General features: G+C 48.7%; 1 protein-coding gene across 4 annotated transcripts; it reads left to right on the forward strand.

Annotated features, from left to right (window-relative positions):
- The first annotated feature begins 1,060 nt into the window (after nucleotides 1-1,060).
- LOC147619163 (uncharacterized) lies at nucleotides 1,061-24,547 on the forward strand. Of its 4 annotated transcripts, none has more exons than XM_086772780.1 (3): nucleotides 1,061-2,004; nucleotides 2,120-2,176; nucleotides 23,936-24,547. In XM_086772780.1, the coding sequence occupies exons 1-3, from the start codon at nucleotides 1,677-1,679 to the stop codon at nucleotides 23,944-23,946; spliced, it is 396 nt and encodes a 131-aa protein (XP_086628906.1). In that variant the 5' UTR covers nucleotides 1,061-1,676; the 3' UTR covers nucleotides 23,947-24,547. The 4 variants fall into 4 exon arrangements, with proteins under 4 accessions (XP_086628906.1, XP_086628903.1, XP_086628904.1 ...); XM_086772777.1 differs by lacking the exon at nucleotides 23,936-24,547 and adding an exon at nucleotides 2,270-6,086; XM_086772778.1 differs by lacking the exon at nucleotides 23,936-24,547 and having other exon boundaries at nucleotides 1,061-1,754; nucleotides 1,899-2,004; nucleotides 2,120-6,086.
- Nucleotides 24,548-26,582: the final 2,035 nt, after the last annotated feature.

Below are 26,582 nucleotides of genomic sequence, written 5' to 3' on the forward strand. Positions count from 1 at the left end.
GGGATATGTAGAGTTTGTGGATGAGCTTGTAACTGGATGTAAAGTTGTTTTTGGAATTATATATATTTAGCTATTGTTTTTTAAAAAAAAAGGGCAAGGAAGGTCATCATTTCATTGACTTTTTCAAGCATTAATCATCACATACTAAAATGAAAGCTTAGAAAAACACTCTTATTCTTGAAAAACTCACATAATATATTTAGGCCCGTTACACATACCCCGTCGCCCATGTATGGGCGGAGGATTGGAGATTGCCTGCCCATGAATTATGGGTGGTGGATACCCCAGGGGTATGGGCGATGTGTAATGGGCCTTAATACAAATGCAAAACAACATTTTGGTGCCATGTCTATTTATAAAAGCATCATCTCTAGGTTAATCATGGACAAGCTTAATGTAATTTTATCACAACCTTTACGCATTTATATTTATTGTTGCTAGGGAATTATATGTCACTTTTAATCTTTTCCTATTTTTCCATCTCTTGCCTCCTTTATGTCGAATTCAAATTTAGGGGAAATCACCCTTGTCATTTCATCCCCTGAAACAGACAGAAGGTAGCAACCTGAGCCATCTCCAGAATAAGAAAACAAACAAATTTTACGAGCCACTAAATTAGTTGTTGCCGCCTGCTACGACCACTGCTCCAGAGTTTCGCCTACACCAGGAGACTCGTCCAGGTGCAAATTAACAACCCGTTGAATCAATTTTTTGATTTGGGGATATCTGCCAGCGCCGCCATTGTAGAGCCCATCTGCCGGCGGCTAACCCGGTGCCACTGTTGCAGAGCTAGTTTTTCAGAGCATTATTTATTTTTAATTTTTTTAATTTTTTGTGCACAGCTGTGTTTCTCATCATTTTCCGAGTCTCCCAAGCCGAAGAACTCCCAAATTGGAGCCCTCTCAGGCCATCAAGAAACCTACGCAAATTTTCAGCTTCTCCAAAAACAGAGCTGAATCGAGCCTCGTATTAAATCCGGCATTCCTCGTGCTCTCTCAGTGCACTTAGCATCGAAATACAACATTCTGCCACCCATCGTTGGGGTATGTTTTGGTCACCAAGCCTCTATTCAGATAACTTTTCTATCCTTACACTCTGTCATCTCAATACATTTGCAGGTCCTTGTCATCAGTGAATCATTGGGCATCACATAAGCCTGCCTTTCAGTGGACATTGAGGGTTTGCAGTGCATTGTGGAGTGAGCTAGGGGGACAGATTGTCAGTTACCTTTGAGCCATGGCTAATAATGATGTATTTGGGATGCTCTCTGCCGAGGACAAGCTTGATGGGTCTAATTATCCCATGTGGGCATATATGATGAAGCATGTACTAGTTGCAAAGAATTTGTGGGTTATGTATCTGGTGTTGAGTTAAGACATGCTAGTCTCGCATGTGTAGCTAGCACGTTAGGGGGATCCACTGTTGGAACGAGTGATTCTGGCTCGAGTGGAAGTGTGCTGTCTACACCTGTTCTTTTTACACAAGAACAACTCAGATGGGATGCTAAAGATGCATAGGCTCATGCCTTGATTGCTCTCTCGTGTAAACGACAAGTTATACCTCTTATCCGTTCATGTATTTCTTCTAAAAGTGCATGGGATATACTTGTCTCTTTATATCAGATCCTCAATGAAGCTCGTGTAGCTTATCGACGGTAAAAGCTTGACTTGGAGTATATGACTGAGGGTGATTCTATGGATGGATTTCTCACCCGTGTTAAGGATTTGCGAGAGCAGTTAATCAATATTGATGAGGTGATACCTTACAGTTCACTTGTCTCTACGGTTCTTAATGGTTTGTTTGAATCCTATCAAGGATTTGTTACCACCCTTCACCTCTTGACGAAGAGAAATACAGATTTGTACACATTTGATGATTTGGTAGCTCTCTTGTTACAGGAAGAGCAATCTTGTTCCAACTGGAACAACATGATTGCTGCAGATGAGGCTTTTGCTGCCTCCCATTATGGCAAAGGAAAATCTAGGGCTGGTTCTAGTGTTAAACGTAAGGGCAAAGCATAAGCTCATTCCGATCCTCCTAAGTCCAAAGAGGAGAAGATTGAGAAGAAGAAGAAATGCAACTACTGTCAGAAACCTGATCATATAATTGATGAATGCAGGAAACGTAAAGAGAGTGAAAAAAAAGGCAACAGAGCAAGGTCTTGCTGCAACTACAGGTGACAATGCCGAGGAAGCAAATTTTGCACATGATGGCTATGCCTTAACATTCATTTGGAGTGATTTGCCTGCCTCTTGTTTGTCATTGTCAGATGCTGATTGGTATTTTGATTTAGATGCTACAAAGCACATCACTTCGTGTGAGAAGCTGTTTGCTACCTTGACAGATGCACTGTCAAGTGATCAATTTTGTGTGCTAATAATGTATCATATGCCATTAAAGGCATTGACAATTTGGAGTTAACGTCATGTAGTGGGGACACGTTTACTCTTGCAGATACTTTTTATGTACCTGGAATTCACAAGAATCTTATTTTTGTCTCATCACTTGCAAAAGCTGGTCTCAAAATCTAGTTATCTGATCATTGTTGCTCCATTTATGACAGAACATATTTTGATGCCCTTATGCTATCTGGTACATTGCGCAATGGCCTTTATAGGCTTGACATGTATGACAGGAGTAGTGATTCTCATGATGATGCTATGGTTGCTTCCACATCACAAGTTATGTGTGACACTGAGCTATGGCATGCTCGGTTTGGTCAACTTAATTTTCCTTCTCTTATGTGTTTACAACGTTAGTCTATGGTTCATGAGTTGCCACCTATGCAGATCCCACACAAGGATGTCTACGAGCTCTACTTGGCCATTGCAGCTTTTACATAGTGATTTATGTGGCCCTATGAGGGCATCATCTTTTGCAAGACATTTGTACTTTATGACTTTCATTGACGATTAAACTCGGTTTTGTTGGATGTATGGTTTGAAAGCTAAATTAGATGCATTTTCAACTTTCCATCAGTTTCTCCCTATGGCTGAAAATGCTTGCAGCAATAAGCTCATGACATTGTGTACAAATCGAGGGGGGGGATATTTGTCACATGAGTTTACAGCTTTTATGCAGTCACGTGGTATTTCTCATCAGTGTACTACTCCTTATACACCACAGTAGAATGGTGTGGCCGAGTGCTGAAATCGTACACTTGTGGAAATATTGAGATGTATACTTAAAAGCAAGGATTTGTCATCTAGATTTTGGCTTGAAGCAGTCATGTGCACCAACTATGTGCTGAACCGCTGTCCCATTAAAGCATTGAAATCTGTGACAGCTTATGAGGTTTGGAATGGGAGAATTCCTGCAGTCACTCATGTGTGTATTTGGATGTCTGGCTTACATGCATGTACTAGCACAACAAAGACAAACTTGAGGCAAAGGCATTAAAATGTATTTTTGTGGGGTATAACAGTGAGAGCAAGGGATATAGGCTGTATGTACCTTCCACCAAGAAGATTATTATTATTTTTTCCCATGAAAAGATCCTTTCATTAGTTATAAAAAGAAAAAAGCCCAATGGGCTACAAACCCTCTCCTGCTCATAAGAAGGCAGAGCAGAGATCCAATCAAGGCAGCTAGGGAGACTCTCCCTAGGTGCAGAAAAGTACAAATAACTGAGAGGCTATATCATACAATAGGAGGGGGGAAAATCCAAACAAGTGGCCTGTAGTGCCAGCGGGGGGTACCTGCGTGTAGAGTATAGAAAGGGCCGCTGCGCCAAGTGTTGTGGAAGGCCTGGCGTTGCAAGATCGCTCGATCCGAGTCGCCCCGGCGGATGCGGTCATACTGGCCTTGCAGGGTGTGAATCAACTCCTGCCAGATAGCCCGAACAGTCTCTGCTGGTGGCTCCAGTCTCCCCTCAAAGGCCCTGAAACAACGGGCTCTCCAGGTGAACCATATGGTGAGGCTGCTGAGGAGCTCCCATCGTCAATCCCTCTCCTGTGTCCAGCCGGCTAACGAGAAATCCGGTGAAGGAACAAGGCGAGGCTGGCCCCCAATGAATCTGATGGCTTGGCTGGCCTGCTTCATCTCGTATCCTAGAGCTAGCCCTGACGAAGTCGACCAAGCAACGGCTCCCCACGTATACATTCCCTCTGGAGAGAGGGGGGCCAAAATGCGCAGAATCCTTAGCCAAATCTGTTGCGCCTGTGGACAGTCCCATAGGCAATGTCGCTGTGTCTCCAATGGGTGGCCGCATCCGACGCAGGCCAGCGGAAGGCCATTGTAGACAAGCCAGGTGCCAACTGCAGAGCCCCTGTGGGCAACCAGCCCACTGGAAAGCCGAGATCCTGCGTGCCTGTCTGCTAGCCCAGAGCCTGGTCCAAAAATCCTCCAAGAACTCCTGTGAGAGTCCCTGTAGCCGCCAATGCTCCCATGCAGCTGGAGAGACCGTCCTCGCAGTCAAAATATGCCTCCCCAACCGAACAGTGTACTGGAAAAAGGTGATCTCTGTGGCCTCGGGGGACGCATAAGGATCATGCCACTCGTACTCGCCAGGGTCCCACTGGAGCCGGGCCAAGGGACGCGCAACATATGCCCATATGCACCAATCAGAGTCCACATCTGCAGGGTTTCGATCAATATGCCACTTCCGAGAAGCGGCGGCCACTACCCGTATTCTCTGAAAGATGCACTCTGCAACCAAAGGCGACTCCGCCTCCACTCTCTAAAGTCTGCCCTCATCCTGTATCTCATAGTAGAGGCATCTACCATCCTCAGTGCAAGCTCTGACAGCAATCAGGATCTCCAACTGTGTAAAGGCTCCCATCCACTGTGGGGCCGCTGGCTCAAAAGGCGTGAACCACTCCTCAGTGAGAGCCTCTTGAATGTCATCCCTCATAATCAGCCCCCCTCTGAAGTGACTCAGCCTCTCCGCCTGGATCTCCTCCGGGAGACTGCAAAAGGCCTGCCAATCTCCAAAACTGCATGCTGGGCCTGCCGCCAATGGTCCCCAGGCTAGACGAGGCCGAGAACCCAGCATATGACCTTGCTCCGTGCGTACCGCGGGGCTCCAGAGATGAGCGGCTGTCTAGCCCGCTCCTCATCACAAGTGGGAGGTCTCTGAGAAAGCCCCGGTCTCAGCAACTCCCAAGCTCGCAGGATACTCAAGGCAAATCTGTCCTCCCATCCTCTACTGAGGCCTGTCCTCCTCATCTCTGTGAAGATCCACTGTATCTCTGGTGCCCAAGTGTCCCCTGCTGGGGGAGCTCTAGCTTGCAGCTACTGAAAAAGAAGCTCCTTCCAAGGCTCAGCGCTTGGAAGCAGCCCCCGAACAATAAGCTTCCCCAACAAGGCTCTACTCTAATCAGTTGGATCTATAATGCCCAAGCCCCCCTGGGCGAGCGGAAGAGTAATAACTGCCCAAGCAACCTTAGCCCGGGCCGGCTGACCATCCTGCCCAGACCAAAGAAAATTCCGGATCAGCCTCTGTACCTGGCTGATGCAAGAGCTCGAGAAAATCCAATAAGACGTGATATACCACATAGTCGCTAAAAGCACCTGATTTGTCACCACCACCCTCCCAGCCAAGGAAAGCCGAGCTGTACTCCAATATAAAAGCTTCTTCCGAATGCTCAGAGGAAGCGGGGCGATCTGCTGCTCAGGTGACAAATCAACTCCAATCTGGCATCCCAGATACCGCACTGCTGTGCCAGGAGGAATCCATCTAAAACCCGGGTCTGGGCTCCATGCCGGAGCGGGGGCGCTACTGATCCAAAAAGCCACTGTCTTGCGCCAATTGATCAATGCTCCCGAAGCCACACCAAAACCCTTTAGAGATTGCTCTGCCCTTTGTAGATTGGCCTCCTGGCCATGCAAAAACAATCCCGCGTCATCAGCAAACTCAGAATCAAGCAAGTCCTCTCCCCGGACTGGAAGCTGGAGTCCTCTCAAACCAACCTCCTCTGCTGTCAGATACATGGTCATAGCCTCTGCAAAGAAAAGAAAAAGGAACGGAGCGAGAGGGCATCCCTGACGGACTGATTTGGTCAACTCAAAACTCGGCCCCCGTCCTCCTGCCATCAACACCTGGCTATGAGCTCTGGATTATAGAGCCGCCACCCCTCGAATCCAGTCTAGCTCAAAACCCAGGCGAAGCATAGTGCCCTCCAGAAAAACCCAGTCGACTCTGTCGTATGCCTTCTCAAAATCGAGAAGCATAACGACCAAGTCCTCGCCGAGAAATCTAGCTCGGGCCGTCGCCTCCCAGAAGGTGAAAATGTTGTCAAGGATACTGCGCTCCTTGACAAATCCTGTCTGGGTAGCATGAATCAAATCCCCAAGGAAGGGCTGGATCCTCAAACTCAAGGCCTTGGCTGGGACCTTGCAGACAGTATTGAGGATCGTAATAGGCCTCCATTGTCGAATATCATCTGACACTCCCTCCCCCTTGGGGATAAGAAAGATCAAGCCCTGGGAAAAACTCTGTGGCATCACCCCAGTGTCCAAAACATGCTGAAAACCCTTGCGGAGGCCTGGCCCCAAAAGGTCCCAATAGCGCATAAAAAAGGCAGGCGTCAATCCATCCTCCCCAGGGCAGTTATGACGCGGGAGGGCCCTCAGAGCCTCACCAAGCTCATCCTCTGAAAGGGGCTCACCCAAAGCTCTGCGCATACGATCTGTGACCCTCTGCAGATGGGCCCACACAGTCTGTCTGCAAGCATCACGTGCCTCCGTGGCTGGCTCCGCTGAAAGCAAGTCTCTGTAGAACTCAGTGGCAATAGCTCTAATCTCCTCGGGCTCAGTGGCTAACGATCCGTCCTGCCTCCTGAGCTGGCGTACTCCTGCTCGAGCATGGCAGGGTCCGGTGATCTCAAAAAACCCCCCAGTCACTCTGTCATCAAGCTGAGTCCACTGAGAGGCCTGGGGATGATAGTAAAACTCGTGTCTCTGCTCCTCTGCCTCTCTAACCTCCTGGCGTGCCTGGCTCAGCTGGGACGCCACCCACTCACTAGGCTGCTGCTCCTGAAGGCGCTGGAGCGAAGCAAGACTACGTCTCAAGCGACGCTCCCGCTCTCGTGTCTCTCCCAGCCGTGTCAAGGCTGTAGCGTGCAAAAAAGAGCTGAGCTCGATGAGCCCGTGGGCACACTGGCCTGCTGCATCCAAGTCAGAGCTCTGGCTATCTTGCCATATCCTCTCAATGTCCTCAAAAAGACTGGGGTCTGTAAGTATTCTCTCTGGGATCCTCAACTGCAAGCTGGTCTCCCGTGTCCTCTCCTCAAGAGTCAAAATAACTGGCGCATGGTCTGAGAAAGAGGTGCCAGCGAGAATGCCAACGGAGTCACCACGCTCCTCGAACCTATCGCCCACATAGAAGCGATCAATCCGTGATAGATTAGTCCCTCCTTGCCGGCGATCCGACCGAGAAAAACTAAGACTGTCCTGAGAACGGGAGAAAGCCTCATGCTGCCATGCATCAGTGATCCGCAGTGTCATACAAATCGCTCCCAAGCTGGAAGCTCCGTGCCGTGCACTGTAACATGACTGCCTCCCACCCTATCGGCCGGGTCCTCTAGCATGTTGAAGTCTCCCCCAACACACCAATGTGCGGCCTCGGGCAATGCATCTGTAACAAGGGTCCAAAACTCTGCTCTGGCACAGCATGATGATTGGGCGCATAGACATTGAGCACACCAATGTGCTCATCGTGCATCCTCAGAATAACATACTGCGCTCTACCAGGCACAATGACCCCGTGATCCACAATGGCCTGCCGCCATGCATCCGCAATGACCATACATACTCCTCCCTGCCCACCCAAGGGGCCAAAACCTGCAGACCAAAAAGTGTCCCATCTACCAGGCATCACCGAACCATATCTCTGAATCCTGCTCTCACTCAAATGGTGCTCCTGCATCATCAGAATATCAATACTGCCCCCAACCAGGCATCTTTGAAGCTCCTGCCTCAAGCAACCACGATAACGTACATAGTGTGCACCGCCAAGGCCTTGTACATTCCATGAGATGATCCTCATGGATGACCTGCTGAGGTGGAGGCTATCTCAGCCATACGGGGGGCCTTCGCAAGCGGCTTGGATGGAGAGTAATCCCCATCCGAGCGACTACGAATCTGCCCACCCGATGTGCTACAAGAGTGTCGGACCAGGCGCCAGTGGCTGTGTCCCATAGTGACTGCCTCCCGCTCGAAGAAAGAATCCTCATGTATGCATACATAGCCAGGCTCTCGCGCTAGGTTGCCACTATGCGAACCACCAAGTGTCGATTCCCGGAGGCATCCGCACTCTCGGTATCAAAGAAATGTGCCAACTCCCAGAGTCAGCCTACCATGTCTGTAATCTCCAAGTCGCTCACATGGTGAGAAAACTCAACTGCTTGTGTCTGCAAAATACGAAGAGCAAGATCCAGAGTCCACTCCCGGTCTCGCGAGTGCCGCAAAGAGGGAAGGAGAAGGCCACCCTGAATCAAGTGCCTCCTCCCCTCGGGCCGGAAGTATCACCACATGAACTCTGATAGGTGCTGGCTCATGGGGGCCCTCCGCTCCGAATAGGCGTGTAAAGGAGTAGTCGAAAGCCTCTGAGCGCTGTCTAGTGTCGAGACTACTCAGCCGATTGCGGATAGAGGATATCCGTGAAGCACGAATCGGCATGGTAGGTCTCCTCTGCGGTACACGAGCAAGGTCGGTGCTCAGTGCCCGCCGGACTGTAGGTGAGCGCCAGGGCACTGCCAGTGCCTCCCGGGGAGCTGAGACGAGCGGAGGGGGGGGGAGAAGGGGGTGGGGAAGGAGCCGCTGAAAATGCGGGAGCGGGAACGAGAGGAGGCGAGGGTGGAAGCGAGGCGGGAGGGGGGGACGGGGGAGGGGGGAGGGGGGGGTGGAGGTGAAGGGGGGGGGGGGGGGGGGCGCTGGCATCTCCTGATCCTCAGTCTGCGCTGGGGTCTCCTCTTGGAGGGGAGCAAAGCTGTTCCTCACTGGAACCCAATGATGCTGAGGCTGTGTCTGCTGCTGTGTCGGTCTCTGGGCATGCTGCTGTGGCTGTCTCCCTCTATGGCGCCCCTGTCCAGGCTGCCAATCAGAGGTCTCTGTGGGCTGAGCAGGTGTCCCGGAGGCTGCTTGCCGAGCCGCATCTGTGGACGGGCCATCGGAGGTCTGCTGCTACTACGGTGAAGGTCGGGGTCTCCTGCGAGGGCAGGCCTTGGCTAAGTGGCCGACCTGCCTGCATATAAATCACTGGTTCGGGAGCCCCGAAAACTCCACTCTCTGATCGATCCATCCCCCCCCTATCCTAGGTAACTGAATGACCTTCGGAAGGGAGGAGATGTCAGGAACCAAAACTTTGACCGAAGGAAGGCCAGCTGTTCGAGCCACCACTGAAGCTGCTGTGGGGCCAGTCTCAAGCACCGAGCCCACCAATGATCCTATCCTGGAAAGGAGCGGAAGGTACTCGCGGCGAAGTGTAGGAAAGCAAATTGTGACATGGAATAGGTGCTCTCCTTGCTCGGCCGCTGCTGGGTCGAAACCATGCTGCCAATGTCTGAAGAAGGCCCGAGCGCCCCTGATGTCAAGGGGACTCATGGCTAGGACCTGGGCCACGCTCTGGGCTGTCTCGAACTCAATCTGGTAGTGTTCGCGGCCCTGTAACTGAACGTCCAGTATCTTGCCCATATCTGCAAGAAGGCGGGCCTGGAGAAGATCTCGAATCTCCCCTCTGCTGGGGCGGGTGCCAACTATACGGCAGATGGCGGAATGTACCTGGAGGCGTTCCACCTCTGCGGCGAGGCTTGCTTCCTCTTCTGGCGAAAGAGAAAGCCTAATGCGGGTATACTCAGGGGCGGGCGAGGGGGCTGCGGAAGAGTCCCTCTGAGGTGAGGCGGGAGGGGCCTCCATTAGAGTCTAAAGCTGAGCCAAGGCGAAGCGGAGACGGAGGATCCTGCAAGAACCAAGCTGCACGAAAACGGGGGGAAGCGTAGAGCGGGGAGGGAAAGACCGAAAGCGAGGGGCTAAATACAAGCATCAGTACAAAGAACTGAGGGGCTAATGTTAGAAGTCATCTCCTGTCTATTTGTATACACCAGGGCCTCTGTTGTGGGTGTGCCCGCCCGTATATCATTTTTCCACACTCCCCGTATTTTTTCCCTGTTTTTCCCATTTTTTCCTAGTGGCTGGAGGGCTGCCAGGTGATGCCAGGAGCACTCTGAAGCTGGCCGACTGCATCTGTATCAGTCCTGGGCTGTCTGAGTGCTGGCCGACTTGTTTAGTGCAGGCGTGGGGCATCAGATGCTGGCCGACTGCTAATATCAGTAGTCGTGGACATTTATTCAGTCGTGGGCCTCTTTTAGAGCTGGCCGACTGCCCTCATGGGCTTGTATATATTGCCCCCCCTCCTCCTCCACTTCTTCATTCAGTTATCTCCGGGATCTTGTGTATAGAGAAGAGTTTACACACATCTCTCTGTGTTTCTTGTGCTGATTATTTTCTGCAGTCTACTTGCTCTTGTCTACCCAAGTTTGGATATCGTTTCCGCTGCATATTCTGACATGGTATCAGAGCCCTAGGCTCTAGGAGATCTTGGGCGTTTTTCTGAGCAAGAGGGGGAGCAACAAGTTGCTGATCGGTGGACTGTTTCGGGCTGAACGGGAAGTGAAGGTGCAAGAGGAAGGCGGGCAGAGGGGCTGGACAGCCACTTGCATATTTTCTGATTTTCAGATTTTTCCCACCGACCCACCCTTTCAGGTTACTCTCCGAGATGGCGGATTTACTCGAGATGGCAGAGAAGCACGTGAAGATTTCGACTCTTCCCACGTTCCCAGTAGATCGGCAGTTGGACGGGTCCAATTATGGCATCTGGAAGGTCATGATGGAGTCAGTTTTGGAGTCATATGATCTTGCTGATTTTATTATCAAAGGGGTGCCAAGGCCGGAAGCTGAGGAAGGGGAGGTTTTATCGACGAGGAAGGACCGAGAGGCACAGGCACAAATGTGGGACCGTGTCAACGCCAGGGTCCGGTCGTTTATATTCCTCAATTGCACACCACAGGTGATCAACCATGTGAAGCACATGACGCGGGCGAGAGGCATATGGGAGCACTTGGCTTCTTTGTACAACAGGGTGTCACCCATGAAGCGGATATCCTTGGAAGTGCAGATGCGGGTTATGAACCCTGCAAAGTCTTCGACGATGCGGGAACACATTAACAAGCTGCAGGCCCTTCAGCAGGAAGTCCTTCAAGAAGCTGGGAAAGAGATATCGTCCGAAGATATGGCCATCACGTTACTTTCCCACTTGCCTGGTCAGTATTCCGCTTTCTATTCCTCGTTGATCACTAGTGGCAGGCTCAGCACCATTACTTGGGAGGAGCTTGTGCCAATGGTCCTGGACCAGGAGGAACGTTTCACGAACCCTCCTCACGGCGGAGGTTCGGAGGCCTTAACTGGCCAACGGTCGAAAGGCCGTAATACCAACAAGGGCAAAGGGAAGGCTTCACCAGATAAGTCTTCCGAGAAGAAGCCTGATCCAGAACGAGAGAAGCTGAAGGCCGAAAGATCGTGTAATGATTGTGGCGAGAAAGGCCACTACTGGAGGAAGTGCCCTAAGCGGACAGGGAAGAGTGCTGATTCCTCAGCCTCAGCTGCGAAGACTCCGGCATTTGTGCACTTGGAGATGGTGGACTCCGATGATTCATCGTCTTCGAGCGAGGAGGCAGTTGGCTTCACCGCAAAGGATACTCGGGAATGGATTCTCGATAGTGGTGCTTCCAGGCACATGACTCCATCCCATGACTTCTTTCTGGATCTGAAACGGCAGTCAGGTCGTATCTTTATTGGCGATAACTCCACTATTCCGATTCATAGTGAGGGCCGGATGGAGATCATTCCCGACGGCAAGGGGGGCAAGCATGCTTCCCGTGTTCTTTATGTCCCTGCTCTGGGCTTTCATCTTTTGTCAGTGCATGAGGTATGCAAGACTGGCTTTCGGGTGGAATTTGAGGAGCATTCAGTTGCTCTAAGGGACCGTGAGACAGGCAAAGTTGTTTGGGAAGGCGGTGTGGAGAACGGCATCTACAAGCTCTCTGCACTCTCCTCATTGACAGGCTCTCAGGTCGGAGATTTGTGGCACTTTCGTTTTGGCCACTTAAATGTGGATGCTTTGCGGCGCGCCTTCCGAGACCAGATGGTGGTTGGCTTGCCAGATGTTGGTAGTAGGCAAGGACGCTGCAGTTCTTGTATACGTAAGCAGCACAGGGAATCCTTTCCGAAGCAGGCTTCCAGGCGGGCTTCGAAACCTTTGGAGTTGATTCACACTGACTTGTGTGGACCACAACAGATATCATCCTTGGGAGGATCTCTCTACTTCATGCTGCTTGTTGATGATTGTACCAGATTCACGTGGGTCTACTTTCTTTCACAGAAGGACCAGGCTTTTGCTCGGTTCAAGGATTGGCACGTGATGGTGGAGAAAGAGTCTGGATTTCAGGTCAAGACTCTCAGGGCTGACAAAGGAGGGGAATTCTCCTCGACTGTATTCTTTCGGTTTTGTGCAGATCATGGCATCAAGAGGGAATTGGCCAATACCGGATCGCCTTCGGAGAATGGAGTTGTTGAACGTAAGAACAGGACTGTGGTGGAGATGGCGAGGACCATGCTGGAGCATCGAGATCTTCCTCGTCCACTTTGGGGTGAGGCTGTGGCGACAGCTGTCCATACCATTAACCGCTCTCCGACGACTTCTATACCCCATATGACTCCATTTGAGGCATATTTTGGAAGGAAACCCGATGTCTCGCACTTCCGTGTCTTTGGGAGTGACGCGTATGTACATATTCCGAAGAAGCAGAGGGGGAAGCTTGACTCCAAGTCCCGCAAGCTGGTATTTGTGGGGTATAACTCTCTTTCCAAGGGATACAGGTTGTATGATCCAGATAGGAATGAGATTGTTGTCAGCCGGGATGTGGTCTTTGACGAGCATGTTCCAGCATCCACTGTCGAGGAGCCGCCACTTCTTGGAGATCCAGAGTCTGATGATGATTCCCAGTCTACCACTCCAGTTGATCCACCTCAGTCATCACAGGAGGTTGAGCCCGCAGCTGGAGTTGAGCCCGCGCGATCACAGGAGGCTCCACGATCTGTTCGAGTACCTAGGTGGTTGATGGACACCCTTCGGGAGTCAGGTGTCACGGAGCTACCCTCCGAGTGGACCACAGAGGACGGCCCTCGAAGATCACATCGAGTTCGAGATAAAAGCAACACAGCAGAGCTTCTTCAGGTGAACTATGCTCTTATGTCTCGTATCATGCGGGATAAAGAGCCCACTTCCGTAAAGGAAGCCCTTTCACAGGATACTTGGAGGGAAGCCATGCAGGTGGAACTTGACGCCATCGAGAAGAACCACACTTGGGAGTTGGTACCGAGGCCGTCGAAGCGGTCAGTCATTGGTGTCAAATGGGTCTTTAAGACCAAGTACGCGGCTGATGGGTCGGTGGACAAACACAAAGCCAGGCTCGTGGCTAAGGGTTATGCTCAGCGGCCAAGCATCGACTACGAGGATACCTTTGCACCGACAGCGCGGATGACCACGATTCGGACCGTTCTTGCCCTTGCTTCTTCTCAGCGGTGGCCCGTGTACCAGATGGATGTAAAATCGGCGTTCCTTAATGGTGACCTGCAGGAGGAGGTGTACGTTGAGCAGCCTCCAGGCTTCATTGTTCCAGGATCGGAAGGGATGGTTTACAGGTTACGTAAGGCCTTGTATGGTCTTAAGCAGGCTCCGCGGGCTTGGAATCAGAAGATTGATTCCTTCTTTATTCGGACTGGATTCCAGAGATCGGTTGCAGATCCGAACCTGTATCTCTTTCGGGAACGCGGCATGGTCACACTCATCATCCTTTATGTGGATGATCTCATTCTCACCGGCGGTCATGTGGAGCACATTGGAGTGACGAAGGCTGCCTTGTCAAAGGAGTTTGAGATGACCGACTTAGGCTTACTCCACTTCTTCTTGGGATTGGAGATCTGGCAGACCCAGAGGGGGTTTTTCGTCTCTCAGCAGCGGTATGTTCATGAGTTGCTTGAGGCCTTTGGGATGGAGAACTGCAAGCCTATTACTTCGCCGATGGACCCGAACACAAAGTTAACCGTTACAGATCCTTGTGAGCCAGTTGATGCCTCGCAGTACAGGAAGCTGGTTGGTTCATTGATCTGGTTGCTGAACACCAGATTGGACTTGAGCTTCTCCGTGGGGCTGTTGAGTTCTTTTATGCAGACGCCATTGAAGACTCATTGGGACGCAGGATTGCGGATCTTGCGGTATCTGCAGAGTATGAAGGATCTGGGACTCTTTTACACAGGAGGGAATGGAGTCAAGCTCCAAGGATGGAGTGACTCAGATTGGGGAGGAGATCCAGACACGAGGAGATCTACTTCAGGATACACTTTTACCCTCGGCTCAGGAGCGGTTCCTTGGAGCAGCAAGAAGCAGCCAACTATTGCCCTTTCTTCGACAGAGGCAGAGTATCGGGCTGCTTGTGGTGCTGCTTGTGAGGTTGCATGGCTGTGGAGGCTGCTTGGCGAGATGGGGTTTCCACAGAGGGAGCCCACAATCATCGAGTGTGATAACCAGAGTTGTATAGCTATTGCTCGGAACCCGGTTTTCCATGCCCGGACCAAGCATATAGAGATACAGTATCACTTTGTTCGTGAGAAGATCTTGGCGGGTGACATCTTGCTACTTTATTGTTCGACGGAGGACAATGCGGCGGACCTCTTCACGAAGTCTCTACCTCAGGCTACGCTCAGGCGGCACTCCAGCTCCCTGGGGTTGGTTACACAGCCAGGAGCTGAGAGGGGGTGTTAGAAGTCATCTCCTATCTATTTGTATACACCAGGGCCTCTGTTGTGGGTGTGCCCGCCCGTATATCATTTTTCCACACTCCCCGTATTTTTTCCCTATTTTTCCCATTTTTTCCTAGTGGCTGGAGGGCTGCCAGGTGATGCCAGGAGCACTCTGAAGCTGGCCGACTGCATCTGTATCAGTCGTGGGCTGTCTGAGTGCTGGCCGACTTGTTCTGTGCAGGCGTGGGGCATCAGATGCTGGCCGACTGCTGATATCAGCAGTCGTGGACATTTATTCAGTCGTGGGCCTCTTTTAGAGCTGGCCGACTGCCCTCATGGGCTTGTATATATTGCCCCCCCTCCTCCTCCACTTCTTCATTCAGTTATCTCCGGGATCTTGTGTATAGAGAAGAGTTTACACACATCTCTCTGTGTTTCTTGTGCTGATTATTTTCTGCAGTCTACTTGCTCTTGTCTACCCAAGTTTGGATATCATTTCCGCTGCATATTCTGACAGCTAAATCATACAATAGGAGGGGGGAAAAGCCAAACAGGTGGCCTGTAATGCCAACGGGGGGATCCCGCGTGTAGGGTATAGAAGGGGCCGCTGCGCGTGGTGTGAAAGGCCTGGCACCGCAAGATCGCCTCATCCGAGTCGCCCCGGATGCGGTCATACTGTCCTCGCAGGGTGTGGATCAACTCTTGCCAAATCCCCCATACAGTCTCTACTGCTGGCTCCAGTCTCCCCTCAAAGGCCCTGAAACATCGGGCCCTCCAGGTGAACCAGATGGTGAGGCTACTGAGGAGCTCCCATCGTAAATCCCTCTCCTGTGTCCAGCTGGCGGACGAGAAATCCGGTGACGGAACAAGGTGAGGCTGGCCCCTAATGAATCTGATGGCCTGACTGTCCTGCTCCATCTCATAGCCCATAGCAGGCCCTGACGAAGTTGACCAAGCAGCAGCACCCCACGTAAACATACCCTCTGGAGAGAGGGGGGCCAGAATACGCAGCATCCGCAGCCAAATCTGCTGCGCCTGAGGGCAATCCCATAGGCAATGTCTCTGTGTCTCCATAGGGTGGCTGCATCGGACGCAGGCCGCCGGAAGACTGCTGAAAACAAGCCAGGTGCCAACTGCTGAGCCCCTGTGGGGGGCGACCAGCCCACTGGAAAGTCGAGATCTTGCGGGCCTGTCGACTAGCCCAGAGCCGGGCCCAAAAATCCTCCAGGAACTGCCGCCCCAGCCGAACAATATACTGGAAAAAGGTGATCTCTGTGGCCTGTCGACTAGCCCAGAGCCGGGCCCAAAAATCCTCCAGGAACTGCCGCCCCAGCCGAACAATATACTGGAAAAAGGTGATCTCTGTGGCCTCAAGGGATGCATAAGGATCATGCCACTCGTACTCCCCAGGGTCCGCCAAGGGGCGCGCTGCATATGCCCATATGTGCCAATCCGTGAGCACATCTGCAGGGTGTGGGTCAATATGCCACTTCCGAGAAGCGGCGACCACTACCCGTATCCTCTGAAAGGTGCACTCTGCAACCAAAGGCGACTCCACCTCCACTCTCTGAAGTCTGTCCTCATCCTGAATCTCATAGTAGAGGCATCTGCCATCCTCAGTGCAAGCTCCGACAGCAATCAGGATCTCCAACTGTGTAAAGGCTCCCAACCACCGCAGGGCCACTAGCTCGATAGGCGTGAACCACTCCTCTGTGAGTGCCTGCTGAATATCATCCCTCATAATCAACGCCCCTCTGAAGTGACTCAGCCTCTCCACCTGGATCTCCTCTGGGAGACTGCAGAAGGCCTGCCAGTCTCCAAAACTACGTGTTGGGCCTGCCGCCAAAGGTCCCCAGGCTAGACGAGGCCGAGAACCCAGCATATGACCCTGCTCTGTGCGAACCGCTGGGCTCCAGATGAGCGACTGTTTGGCACATCATCCTTCTCTTTGTTTGATGGTTGTGGAATTAGCTGTTGGCTGATAGCCACTTGTGTTACCTTTGCCTTTGCTATGTACCACGAATGCCTGATCATGGTCACGCATATCCATAGACATGTTCTTCCTTGTGTGTTGTTCCCGCAACAAAACCTCCACCAATTCCTGGAATGTGAGTGGGTTAGGGTTTCCCCTCGTAAACAGGTTGAGCAACGCGTAGAAGCTCAAGTATGATTGAGGCAAAGAGTTAAGTGTTGTAGACACTAGCGGGTTGTCTGGAATCACTTTATCATTGTTTAACAAGTGCTCACGAAGATCTTGGATCTTTGTCACGTGATCCGACATGATGTCCCCCTCAATTCATATGCATACCATCAAACTGCCTTTTCAAATACATAACCTTGGCCTCATTTCTAGCCTGGTACATGGTCTCCAAAGTATCCCAAGCATGCTTTGACGTCGTGCAAGACTGGATATGAGGTATAATTGACCTCTTGACCGACAAAGCAATTAAGGACTTGGCATGTGCATCCCATCTTCTTTGCTCTTATGAGGGTGCAATTGGTGTTGTAGGTTGGGCTTGGGCTTGCTTGACCGACAAAGCAATTAAGGACTTGGCATGTGCATCCCATCTTCTTTGCTCTTATGAGGGTGCAATTGGTGTTGTAGGTTGGGCTTGGGCTTGCTTGTTGGTCATGTCCACTCCTGGCTAGTTCAGGTGTGAACCCAGCTTACTCACGGGCATTTTTTCCTGTGATTGGACACGGGTTTTTTCCACGTGTGAACACACTTTTGTGTGTTGGGCACTTAGCCCTAGGCTTTTTAGTACTCACTTGTACTTTCATTTCCATATTATTGAGTACATCTTTTCGAGCAATCTTATGTTTCTCTGTGCTTGAGGTTGTGTGTGTGTGTGCAGGCTAGTTGCCCTCCTACCCAACATTGGTATCAGAGCAGGGTGTTGCTAGGGTTAGGGTTAACCCCATTTCCCTTGAGCTTCTCTCTCCCGCTTTAGCCTATCGTGCATACATGCCACACACTCTCTCTCTTCGCACATTGTTGTTGCGTCCTAACGTACAGTTGCTGTTACAGCCGTTGCTGTCCTACCCGCGCTACTGCTCTTGCTATTGTTGTAGATCTGTCCGACCAGTGTTGTGCGCCGTCCACGACTTGCAGCTGCCGCCTTGCCCTGCGCTGCGCGATTGTACCAGTGTCGTTGCTTGACTGTGCCTATGCGCGTTGTTTCGTTACTATACAACCTGCCGCCTTGCATACCAGAGCCGCCACCTTGTGTCCCGATTGTATCAGCGTCGCTCTCGCTGCCTTGTGCCGCCCGACTGTACGAGCGCCGTCAACCTGTACTGCCCAACTGTACCTAGTGAGCGTACAGATCTCCACCCAGGTGCACGCTACAACATTTGGGACATTTGAAATTTTTTGAGAATTTCAGTCCACACAAATTTACAGGTTTGTGGGATTTGGTAGTTTTTGATCTGAAATTGCACATTTTGTTTGTTGAAATTTTGGGGCTTTTCACCATTGAGCCTGCAATTGCAACATTGGCACACATTGGCATTGATTTTAGTAGATTTGGTGCGTAATTGCACTAGAAACTTGGGGATTTTGCTGAAATTGGCACTATTTGCAGGTCTATAAGAGACGTTTGTAGGCATTTTGGTTGTTATAGGCACATTTACATGGCATTGGGGCATTGGGGCATTTTGGTTGTTATAGGCACATTTACATGGCATTGGGGCATTTCCCCCAATTTTTTTGGGCATTACAGCATTTGGTATAGGTGACAATTGCTTTAGCCGATTTACACGTGTAGATCCGGTTCAGATTTGGTCTAATTGGCTGCCTAAAAATTGGGGCTTTTCTACATTGAGCCCATTTTTGCAGCATTCGACCAATTTACCTTTGATTTGGCTAGGATTTGAGCACTTGCAGCTCTTATAGGTGTCACCTGATTGTGTTTTTCACGGCACATGTATACATTTGTGGTGTGCTGCAGTATATGTATGCCTGTATGCCATTGTGGTCACTTTGACAGATTTGCATCATCGTGCAATACACTTGCAGATTTGGGACATGCATATGTATTTCTTGTGGTGAAGGAGTTCCCTTTCAGTCCATTGATTATCCTGCTATTTATCTCCCGCATTCTTACGGTTTTGTTGGGCATTGCCTACTCGTGGTGACTTGTGACAGATTTGTTGTGTTGTCATGGCCAACAGTAATAATGACCTCTTTGGCATGCTATCTCAAGAGGACAAGCTCAATGGGGATAACTAACCTATGTGGGCTTACATGATGCGTCATGTATTGGTTGCCAAGAATGTATGGCTAAATGTGGATGGCACTGAGGAGCGTCCTCTAGCACCTGCTCCAGCGGAAGGTGAAGTGATTCCCGCTTACCCTCCTGCAGGTCCACCTCCTCGTTCTCCTCCTACCCAGCAGCAGCGTACTTGGGATGCTCAGGCCCATGCATTGATTGCTCTCTCATGCCGTAGGCATATCATTCCGCAGATTCGTTCCTGCACCACTGCAAAGGGAACTTGGGATACCTTGGCGGCGTTGTATTCAGGTTGCAATGAGGTTCGTGTAGCTTGCCTTTGGGGCAAGCTTGAGACTCTGACCGCATGCTTGAAGGTGACTCTATCGATCAGTACCTTACGCATGTGAAGACCTATGAGAGAAGCTCATTAACATTGATGAGATCTTGACATATGGCTATCTTGTTCAGACAGTTTTGCGTAATTTGCCCGACTCTTATTAGACATTTGGCACCACTCTACGGTTGTTGGCTGGCAATGCACCTATTGCGGTCACATTTGACACCCTTGTGACTCTCTTGCTCAGTGAAGAGCAATCCCGTTCCAATAGGAACAACATGATGTATGCTGAGTCAGCAATGGCTACTCCCTTTCGTGGGAATCAATCTGGGCCTAAACCTAGCCCATCGGATCCTCCCAAGACAGAGGACAAGCGTGAAAAGAAAAAGCGCTGTAATTATTGCAGGAAAACAGGGCACGCCATAGAGGAATGCAGGAAGCGTATTGAGTGAAAAAAAGAAGAAGTTGGCATCTTCTTCCACAAGTGCAGATCAAGCCAATTTGGCTAGACATGTATCAGACTTGACCATTACATCTTCATCACCTATAGAGATGTCTTCTGATGTCGTTGCTTTTGATGACTATGCTCTATAGTTACTACTTCTTGGTATGCATTGTCTGGCAGATGCATTTTAGGGGGGGATTTTACTTGCCCACATGCAGTTGGTGATGCCTCATGGTCACTTATGCTTGTTGACCCTTATGCTTGTCTATGATAGACACTTTCTCTTTTGTGATATCTACTGGAGATGCCTTTTATGCTATTTTCCCTTGCAACAGGATTGTTTCTACATTGTTGACATTGTCACTTTCTCACATGCGATGTTTACTAGGAGTGCCTTTTACACACTTGGCCAGTGTTGGCTTACCCTCATGGTTTTGACATGTCACATGTATATTATTCATTGTGGGTTATGCATCTTTACACTTGCCATACATACCACTGATCATGGCATCGCTAAGAGTTTACCCATCCTCTCATAGCATTGGTTGATGCCCGTCCTATGCCCTCACTTTTTCTCCCAATTTTTAGCTTTTCCCATTGCTGAAATTTTACTTTTATCAGCCCTACCATTGCTGATTTTTCCTCATCGGATCCTCCATTGATGAGTTTCTATCTTACAGCTTACATTGCTTGTCTCACAGGCATAACTTCTAGATCCTGTTGCCTTTACACATGCGTATATCTGCTACCTCTTCTTATGCTCATCACTAGTGCAGTTATAGAGCTATGCTTTGCTCTCTTGTTGTCATTGATGTGGATTACATGCAGTTCAGCTTGGCATTTGGATGCTTGCCTTCAGGGGGGTATTATGCGATGCTTATTGATAATGTAGTTGATGTCCACATGATCTTTGACATGCATTTCAGGTAATGCGTTTATGTACTACTGTGCTCTAGCATTAGCATTATGACATTGGGGATTCTCCTTTTCCCCGTCATATAGTGCTTGCTTTTCCCATTGGCATTGCAGTTCATCTATGCCATCATGATCTCTCTTGATCACTCTTACCCTGGCACATAGTGCAGGGCAGCATTCACAGCTTTATCACCCTGCTACCGGTTCACACCGTTCACTTGAGGGGGGTTTGTTGGTCATGTCCACTCTTGGCTAGTTCAGGTGTGAATCCAGCTTACTCACGGGCATTTTTTCCATGTGATTGGACATAGGTTTTTTCTCATGTGAACACACTTTTGTGTGTTGGGCACTTAGTCCTAGGCTTTTTAGTACTCACTTGTACTTTCATTTCCATATTATTGAGTACATCTCTTCCAGCATTCTTACGTTTCTCTGTGCTTGAGGTTGTGTGTGTGTGTGTGTGTGTGTGTGCAGGCTAGCTGCCCTCCTACCCAACATTGCTGACCACCTTGCCCATCACCTCTTTGAGGCATGCCAGGGGCAATGTCTGTAGGACGGGTATCATCCCCACTCAAAAAAACCCCATAGGCCCTTGGCCACAAGCAGGTTGTTGATCATAGAGCTGCACAAGGAGTAATTACTTCCGTCAAGCTGTCCTCTTGTGCCAATAGACCAAATACATCTCCAACATTTTGTGCCATTTCTAATTGCAAATGCACGGGCGACAATGCGCACAATTTTTGAAATGCTTTTTGTCAACTTTCCCTTGGGAAATGCAACACACCTTGTAACAGTCAATTGTAGAAAAGCCATGTGGGCACTGGGGAGAGAAATTGATAGCTGAAAGCAGAATTGATGAGAAATTTTGTTACCTTGAAGGTTGAATGCCCCAATTTGTGTTTTAATTGTAGGAAGTCCCAAATTTTGAAATTTTCAGGTGTTGCAGATACAACTGCGACCAAGTATCGACGGAAGGAATAGAATGGTCTGCAAGTATGGCGACTGTATGAGCATTGCGCGAGGATATACGAACAGGTTTGCGACAATGCAAGGAGGTACGATCGGTATAAGCTTGCGCAGGCGTACGGATAGGTACAAGGCGGCGTGAGGATATATGGTCGGGTAACGCTTGAGGCAGTAGAATCAACTTGGAGCTCTGATACCACTGTTGGGTTCTGAGAAACCCTAATGTTCAGAAGAAATACGCAGAAACAGTGAGAAGGGAGCAATAGAGAGCTTGAAAGTGTGCATATACTAGAATGAAGTGATAAGATGTGTACAACCACAAGTACCTTAAGTACAAACCACAAGTGCTAGAATGAAGTGATAAGATGTGTATAACCACAAGTACCCTAAGTACAAACCTAAAATGTAAAAGTATAGGTTTCCGGACATACCAAATGTCTAAGGGGAAAAACCTCTATAATGTGTAGAGGGAAAACATGCCCTTGCTTGACTTTGCCCAGTTTTACATGAGTCAGACATGAGTATTTGTTATGTCTCGTGACTAGACATAACGAGGCTAGCATAGACGTTGACCTCTCACTATAGTATGAATTGGATTATGGGGTATATAGTTGGGTTTGTGGCTCATTTATTAGTGACTTCCTTGGTGGGACTAACCTTGGGAGAGGGGCCTCCCAAGGACCTAGCTACTGGTTAGCCCACTAGCTAGGTGCACTGGTGACATCATGAGGACTGGGGGTTGCATGGTACGGGCCACATATGCCTTGTAGGTGCAGGCTGCAGGATTATACATATGTGGTACTGACCATGTGAACGGGGGCTGATCCAAGAATGAGGAATCTAGATCGAACTCAAGGGGGGAGGCAGTCCATTGAAGGCCATGCATGTCAAACCAGCTGACGATTTGTGAGTACCAAGACCTGCAATGGCCCTCATGTGCAAGCTGTCTAGAAGGCTCACATGCCATCCTTGGAGGGCGATTTCTGTCCAGTTTGTACAGGTGGGAAATGTAGGTGATCGTCTTGATCATCAATGACCAATGGTGCTAACCCAAACTCAGTCAAGACCAGCTCGTGTGGTACAGAGGGCTTACTGCTGATCACGAGTGAAAACTTCATAACTAGCACTCTTCTCTGCCCTCCTTTAGTCCTTACCCAAATCACCTCCCCAAAATGGAGCCCCAAACATCATAGCTGGCCTCACCAATATGTCAAATGTGCTAGGTGCCTGGAAGTAATCTTTCTCCAACGGGCAAAAGCAGCATAATCCTCTCACTATGCAGGCCTTTGCAGGCAGGTGCATTGTGAATCCTTAGGAATAACTCTCGCCCTTTATCTGAGAGAGTTTCCGGCTGCTACCTAATTTGAGGTGTTAAAATACCGTGATCTTGGTTTTCTTAACCTAGATTCACTGTTAGATCCAAGTCCAAAGTGCATCCACATGTCTCTGCGACCTGCTCAATCAGATATATATATATATATATATATGTATATATATATATATAGAGAGAGAGAGAGAGAGAGTTGTATTAAAACGTCTTCAAAAGGCCAAAATGACCTATGAGACAAAAAGGTAACATCATATCCATGAGGTACATAATCCTGGGTACAAAATAGTAATAAATAAAGATACCAAAAATCTAGAACTTTAAAATCTGATCTAGATGAGCAGAGAGCTCTCATATCACCCTAATACATCCCTCATGGGCCGCTATGACATGGTGCTCAAGGTGGTAACCTGTGTACTGCCCCCAAAGGGTTTGTATGTATGTGTGTCCACCTTGTGTGTGTGTGAACACCTGAGAAGGTGTGAACGTACCCTTATATCTGGATAAGATAAGTGTTGCCATGTGTTTTATGTTTATTGGGGGGGGGGGGGGGGGGGGGGGGGGTTGTGATATTTGATTTCTCTCTTTCTGTCTCTCTCTCTCTCTCCAACTTCCCTTCATCTTGCTCACTCTCTCTTTGTCTTCATTTCAGCTTCACTAACAATAGCAGCACACTGACCCTAACCGTAACGCTGATCATCCAACGAGAGAGAGAGAGAGAGAGAGAGAGAGAGAGAGTCTGTCTTTCCAGATCTGCTCAATGAGAAGCGTGTGTGATTGAATTAAGGACCCTGAAGTCGTGTTATTGAATTGGCTTACCAGCTTCTTTAGAGTTCAGGCCTCTCATAGCAGGTTGTCAGAATTTCGGGATATGTCCAGCAAGCTTTCTTAATCTATTGAAAGCATTTCTAAAAAATATATGGCTGCCTTTACAGGACAGGGGTGAAAAACGGTGGAAAGGATCTGCCAGGAGTGGCAGAATTGAGAAAAAGCTTGGTTCATATTTTGCAGTCAACATCCACGTTGATGAGCAAGGCAAGCACGAAACATTTTGCTTTTCCATTTGAAGCAGCAGCAGCAGCAGATAGCAACCTGGAATTTCGAAGGTTTACAAATCCTTGCCAACGGTAACTTTGTCAGCGAATGGATTTGTAATATAGAGACAGAGAGAGGCAGAAGAGGTACTGCAAACGTTCTTCCTGGAGCATTCATCCATTCAATGTTAGGGGCCTTCTGGAGGCAATTTTCCTCGTGTATTCAGTTGCCCTGTTTTTGATGTGAGGTGAAGATATACTTGGGCCATTCTACTCCCAAGTTTAGAAGTGTCATTCCCCATGCTTGGAAGGAGCCATACGTGAAAGTGAAGTCTCCAAAAGATGTCTGTGATTAAGTCCTTAATCATTGTTATGCTATTAGGTCTATTAGGAACCTTTGTATTTGATTGAGGTTATATTCATTAGCTTCCTAATAGTTTTGACCTACAATAGGGGCGTGGAATAGTCTAAAAAAACAAATATTTTTATCTTTTCACTAAACATTTTAAAACACCCCATCGTGTAAACATAAACATACATGTCCTTGCGAAGAGACATAACATCATAAGAGGGGGGAATGAGGTGCACAACGCTTGCATCAAGTTGCGAGATGATGTGCCCATTGTGGTTGCTCTTGTGAAGGGTATGACAGTTTAATGGGTAAACATACTTTTTGATGGCAGACAATACATGGAGTCGATATTCAAGTCGAGAGCTTACCATAGCCTTTGCCAAATCAAGTGTCGTTTGAGTCACAAATGCAGCTTCTTGATGTGGGTACACTAGCTCGTTCATCGCATCCTCACTCTGTTGTCGTACCCGAGTGCTTTCTTTGTTGGGGGGGAGAGGGAGGAGGATGAAGGTAGAGGTTCCTTTGGCTAGATGGAAGCAAGGAGGAGATAGCCTTCGTGGTGATTCTCTCTTGCAAGAGGTGGTTGAGAAGAAGCTCAAGAGAAGGAGAAGCCTATACTCAATCCTATCTAAGTAAGCAAACCATCAAGCTATCCAACATAATACAAGCAAAGCAAGAGTACAAGTATTCTATTAGAAGGGAATGAATGTGTATTGCTTAATGTCAAAATTGACTTATATACAAATGACTAGCTTTCACACTAGGTCAAAAAAAACTTAAAATAGTTCATTGGTACTAGTTCTAGTCTTAAGCAACTATGTACGTGAGCTTTATCACTTTTCCATTTGGCATTAAGCTAAGAGTACGGCTTCTTATCATATAAGTCATGCACCCTTTTACAAAAGTTTTCACTGGTAAAGCACCTTACAAAAGGTTGGGCGGGAGAAACTATGTTAATGTGCGAAGTGGTTGATATACCTCCCTTTCTAGTGGTGACTGCATCCTGTATCATCAAGCTCGAGTGGTGCAGATGCTGTGGGTTCCAGAGAGATGTGGATGGTCGAATGATATAGTCGACGAAGAGGCTAGTCCATATGCTTCCGAGTCTGTTGGAGATAGGGTTTGGTTGGACACTGCATTGGGAAGTATGTCGAGGATGTTTGTGGTGTAATGTGGGAAACAAATGTTCGATGTAAGGCTAGTTATGTAAACCTTCAAGCTATGCAAAGATCTAACACAATGCAAGCAAAGTAAGAGTACATAAGACCTCACAAGTATTCTATTAGAAGGGAATAAATGTGTATTGCTTAATGTCAAAATTGACTTATATTGCAAATGACCAACTTTCACACTAGGTTGGATAAAACTTAAAAATATTCCACAGCTAGCTACTATGAGGATGTGTGTATGTAGATGTGCTTATGGAATGCAAAGTCTTAGTAAGCCTTCATGCTTGACCTCTCATGTATGCGGGTGGCAATAAGGCCATTGTGTAGCAGATTTATCCGGTCCTGACGCCTGAAGCAACAATGTGTTGGGTCATTTTTGGATACAGTGAGAATGGTGACTATCCACACCAATAGCCTTTCTCTCTTGGTGTCAGGGGAGACGACCATAGTTGTGGACCGCTCAATGCTTGTGTAGTAATTTACACTTTTGCAGCTGTAATCACCTATCTGGAGTGGGTCTCACTCAACAGAGAAAATCCCCCCACGATGAAGCAATCAAGAGGCCCTCTGGTGTTCAATATCCAAGGTCCTATATGTCGATATTTCACTAATTGCCTTCGATGTTACTCTAATCCATCAAGTTAAATCCGAATAAGCATCTGATTTAGCCTCCGCTTATCACATGTCTATTCTAGGACCCCTAACTTACTTTTTAGGCTAGCCACTGGGAGAACCATAACCTTAATCCAGTTGAAATTTATAGATGAAATACATGAGAAATATGGCATGAGAACTTGCAAACTAGTCCCCACCCCTCTCCCTACATCACTGTAAGATCCCTCTCACTAAGAAGTAAAATTGATTATGAAAAGTACTTGTGTTCATTATTTTGGAAAAAGTGATATTAAAGCGCTTTTCAAATAAATTTTAAGGTTTGTATGGAAAAAATAACAGGGAAGAACATGTTCACACTTGCAAATTAATATAGATCAAAAAGAAAAAATTGATAAAATTAATTAGAAAAAAG

The sequence above is a fragment of the Cibotium barometz genome, chromosome 33 (genome assembly GCF_041138505.1).
Source record: "Cibotium barometz isolate CiBa-2024 chromosome 33, ASM4113850v1, whole genome shotgun sequence".
Lineage (NCBI taxonomy): Eukaryota > Viridiplantae > Streptophyta > Polypodiopsida > Cyatheales > Cibotiaceae > Cibotium > Cibotium barometz.

Excerpts from the sequence above, each read along its gene's own strand:
- LOC147619163 (XM_086772776.1), top strand. The coding sequence starts at position 1,677 with ATGACTGAGGGTGATTCTATGGATGGATTTCTCACCCGTGTTAAGGAT. Across the intron at positions 2,005-2,119 it reads GGCTGGTTCTAGTGTTAAAC|GAAACGTAAAGAGAGTGAAA; the intron begins GTAAGGGCAAAG and ends TGATGAATGCAG.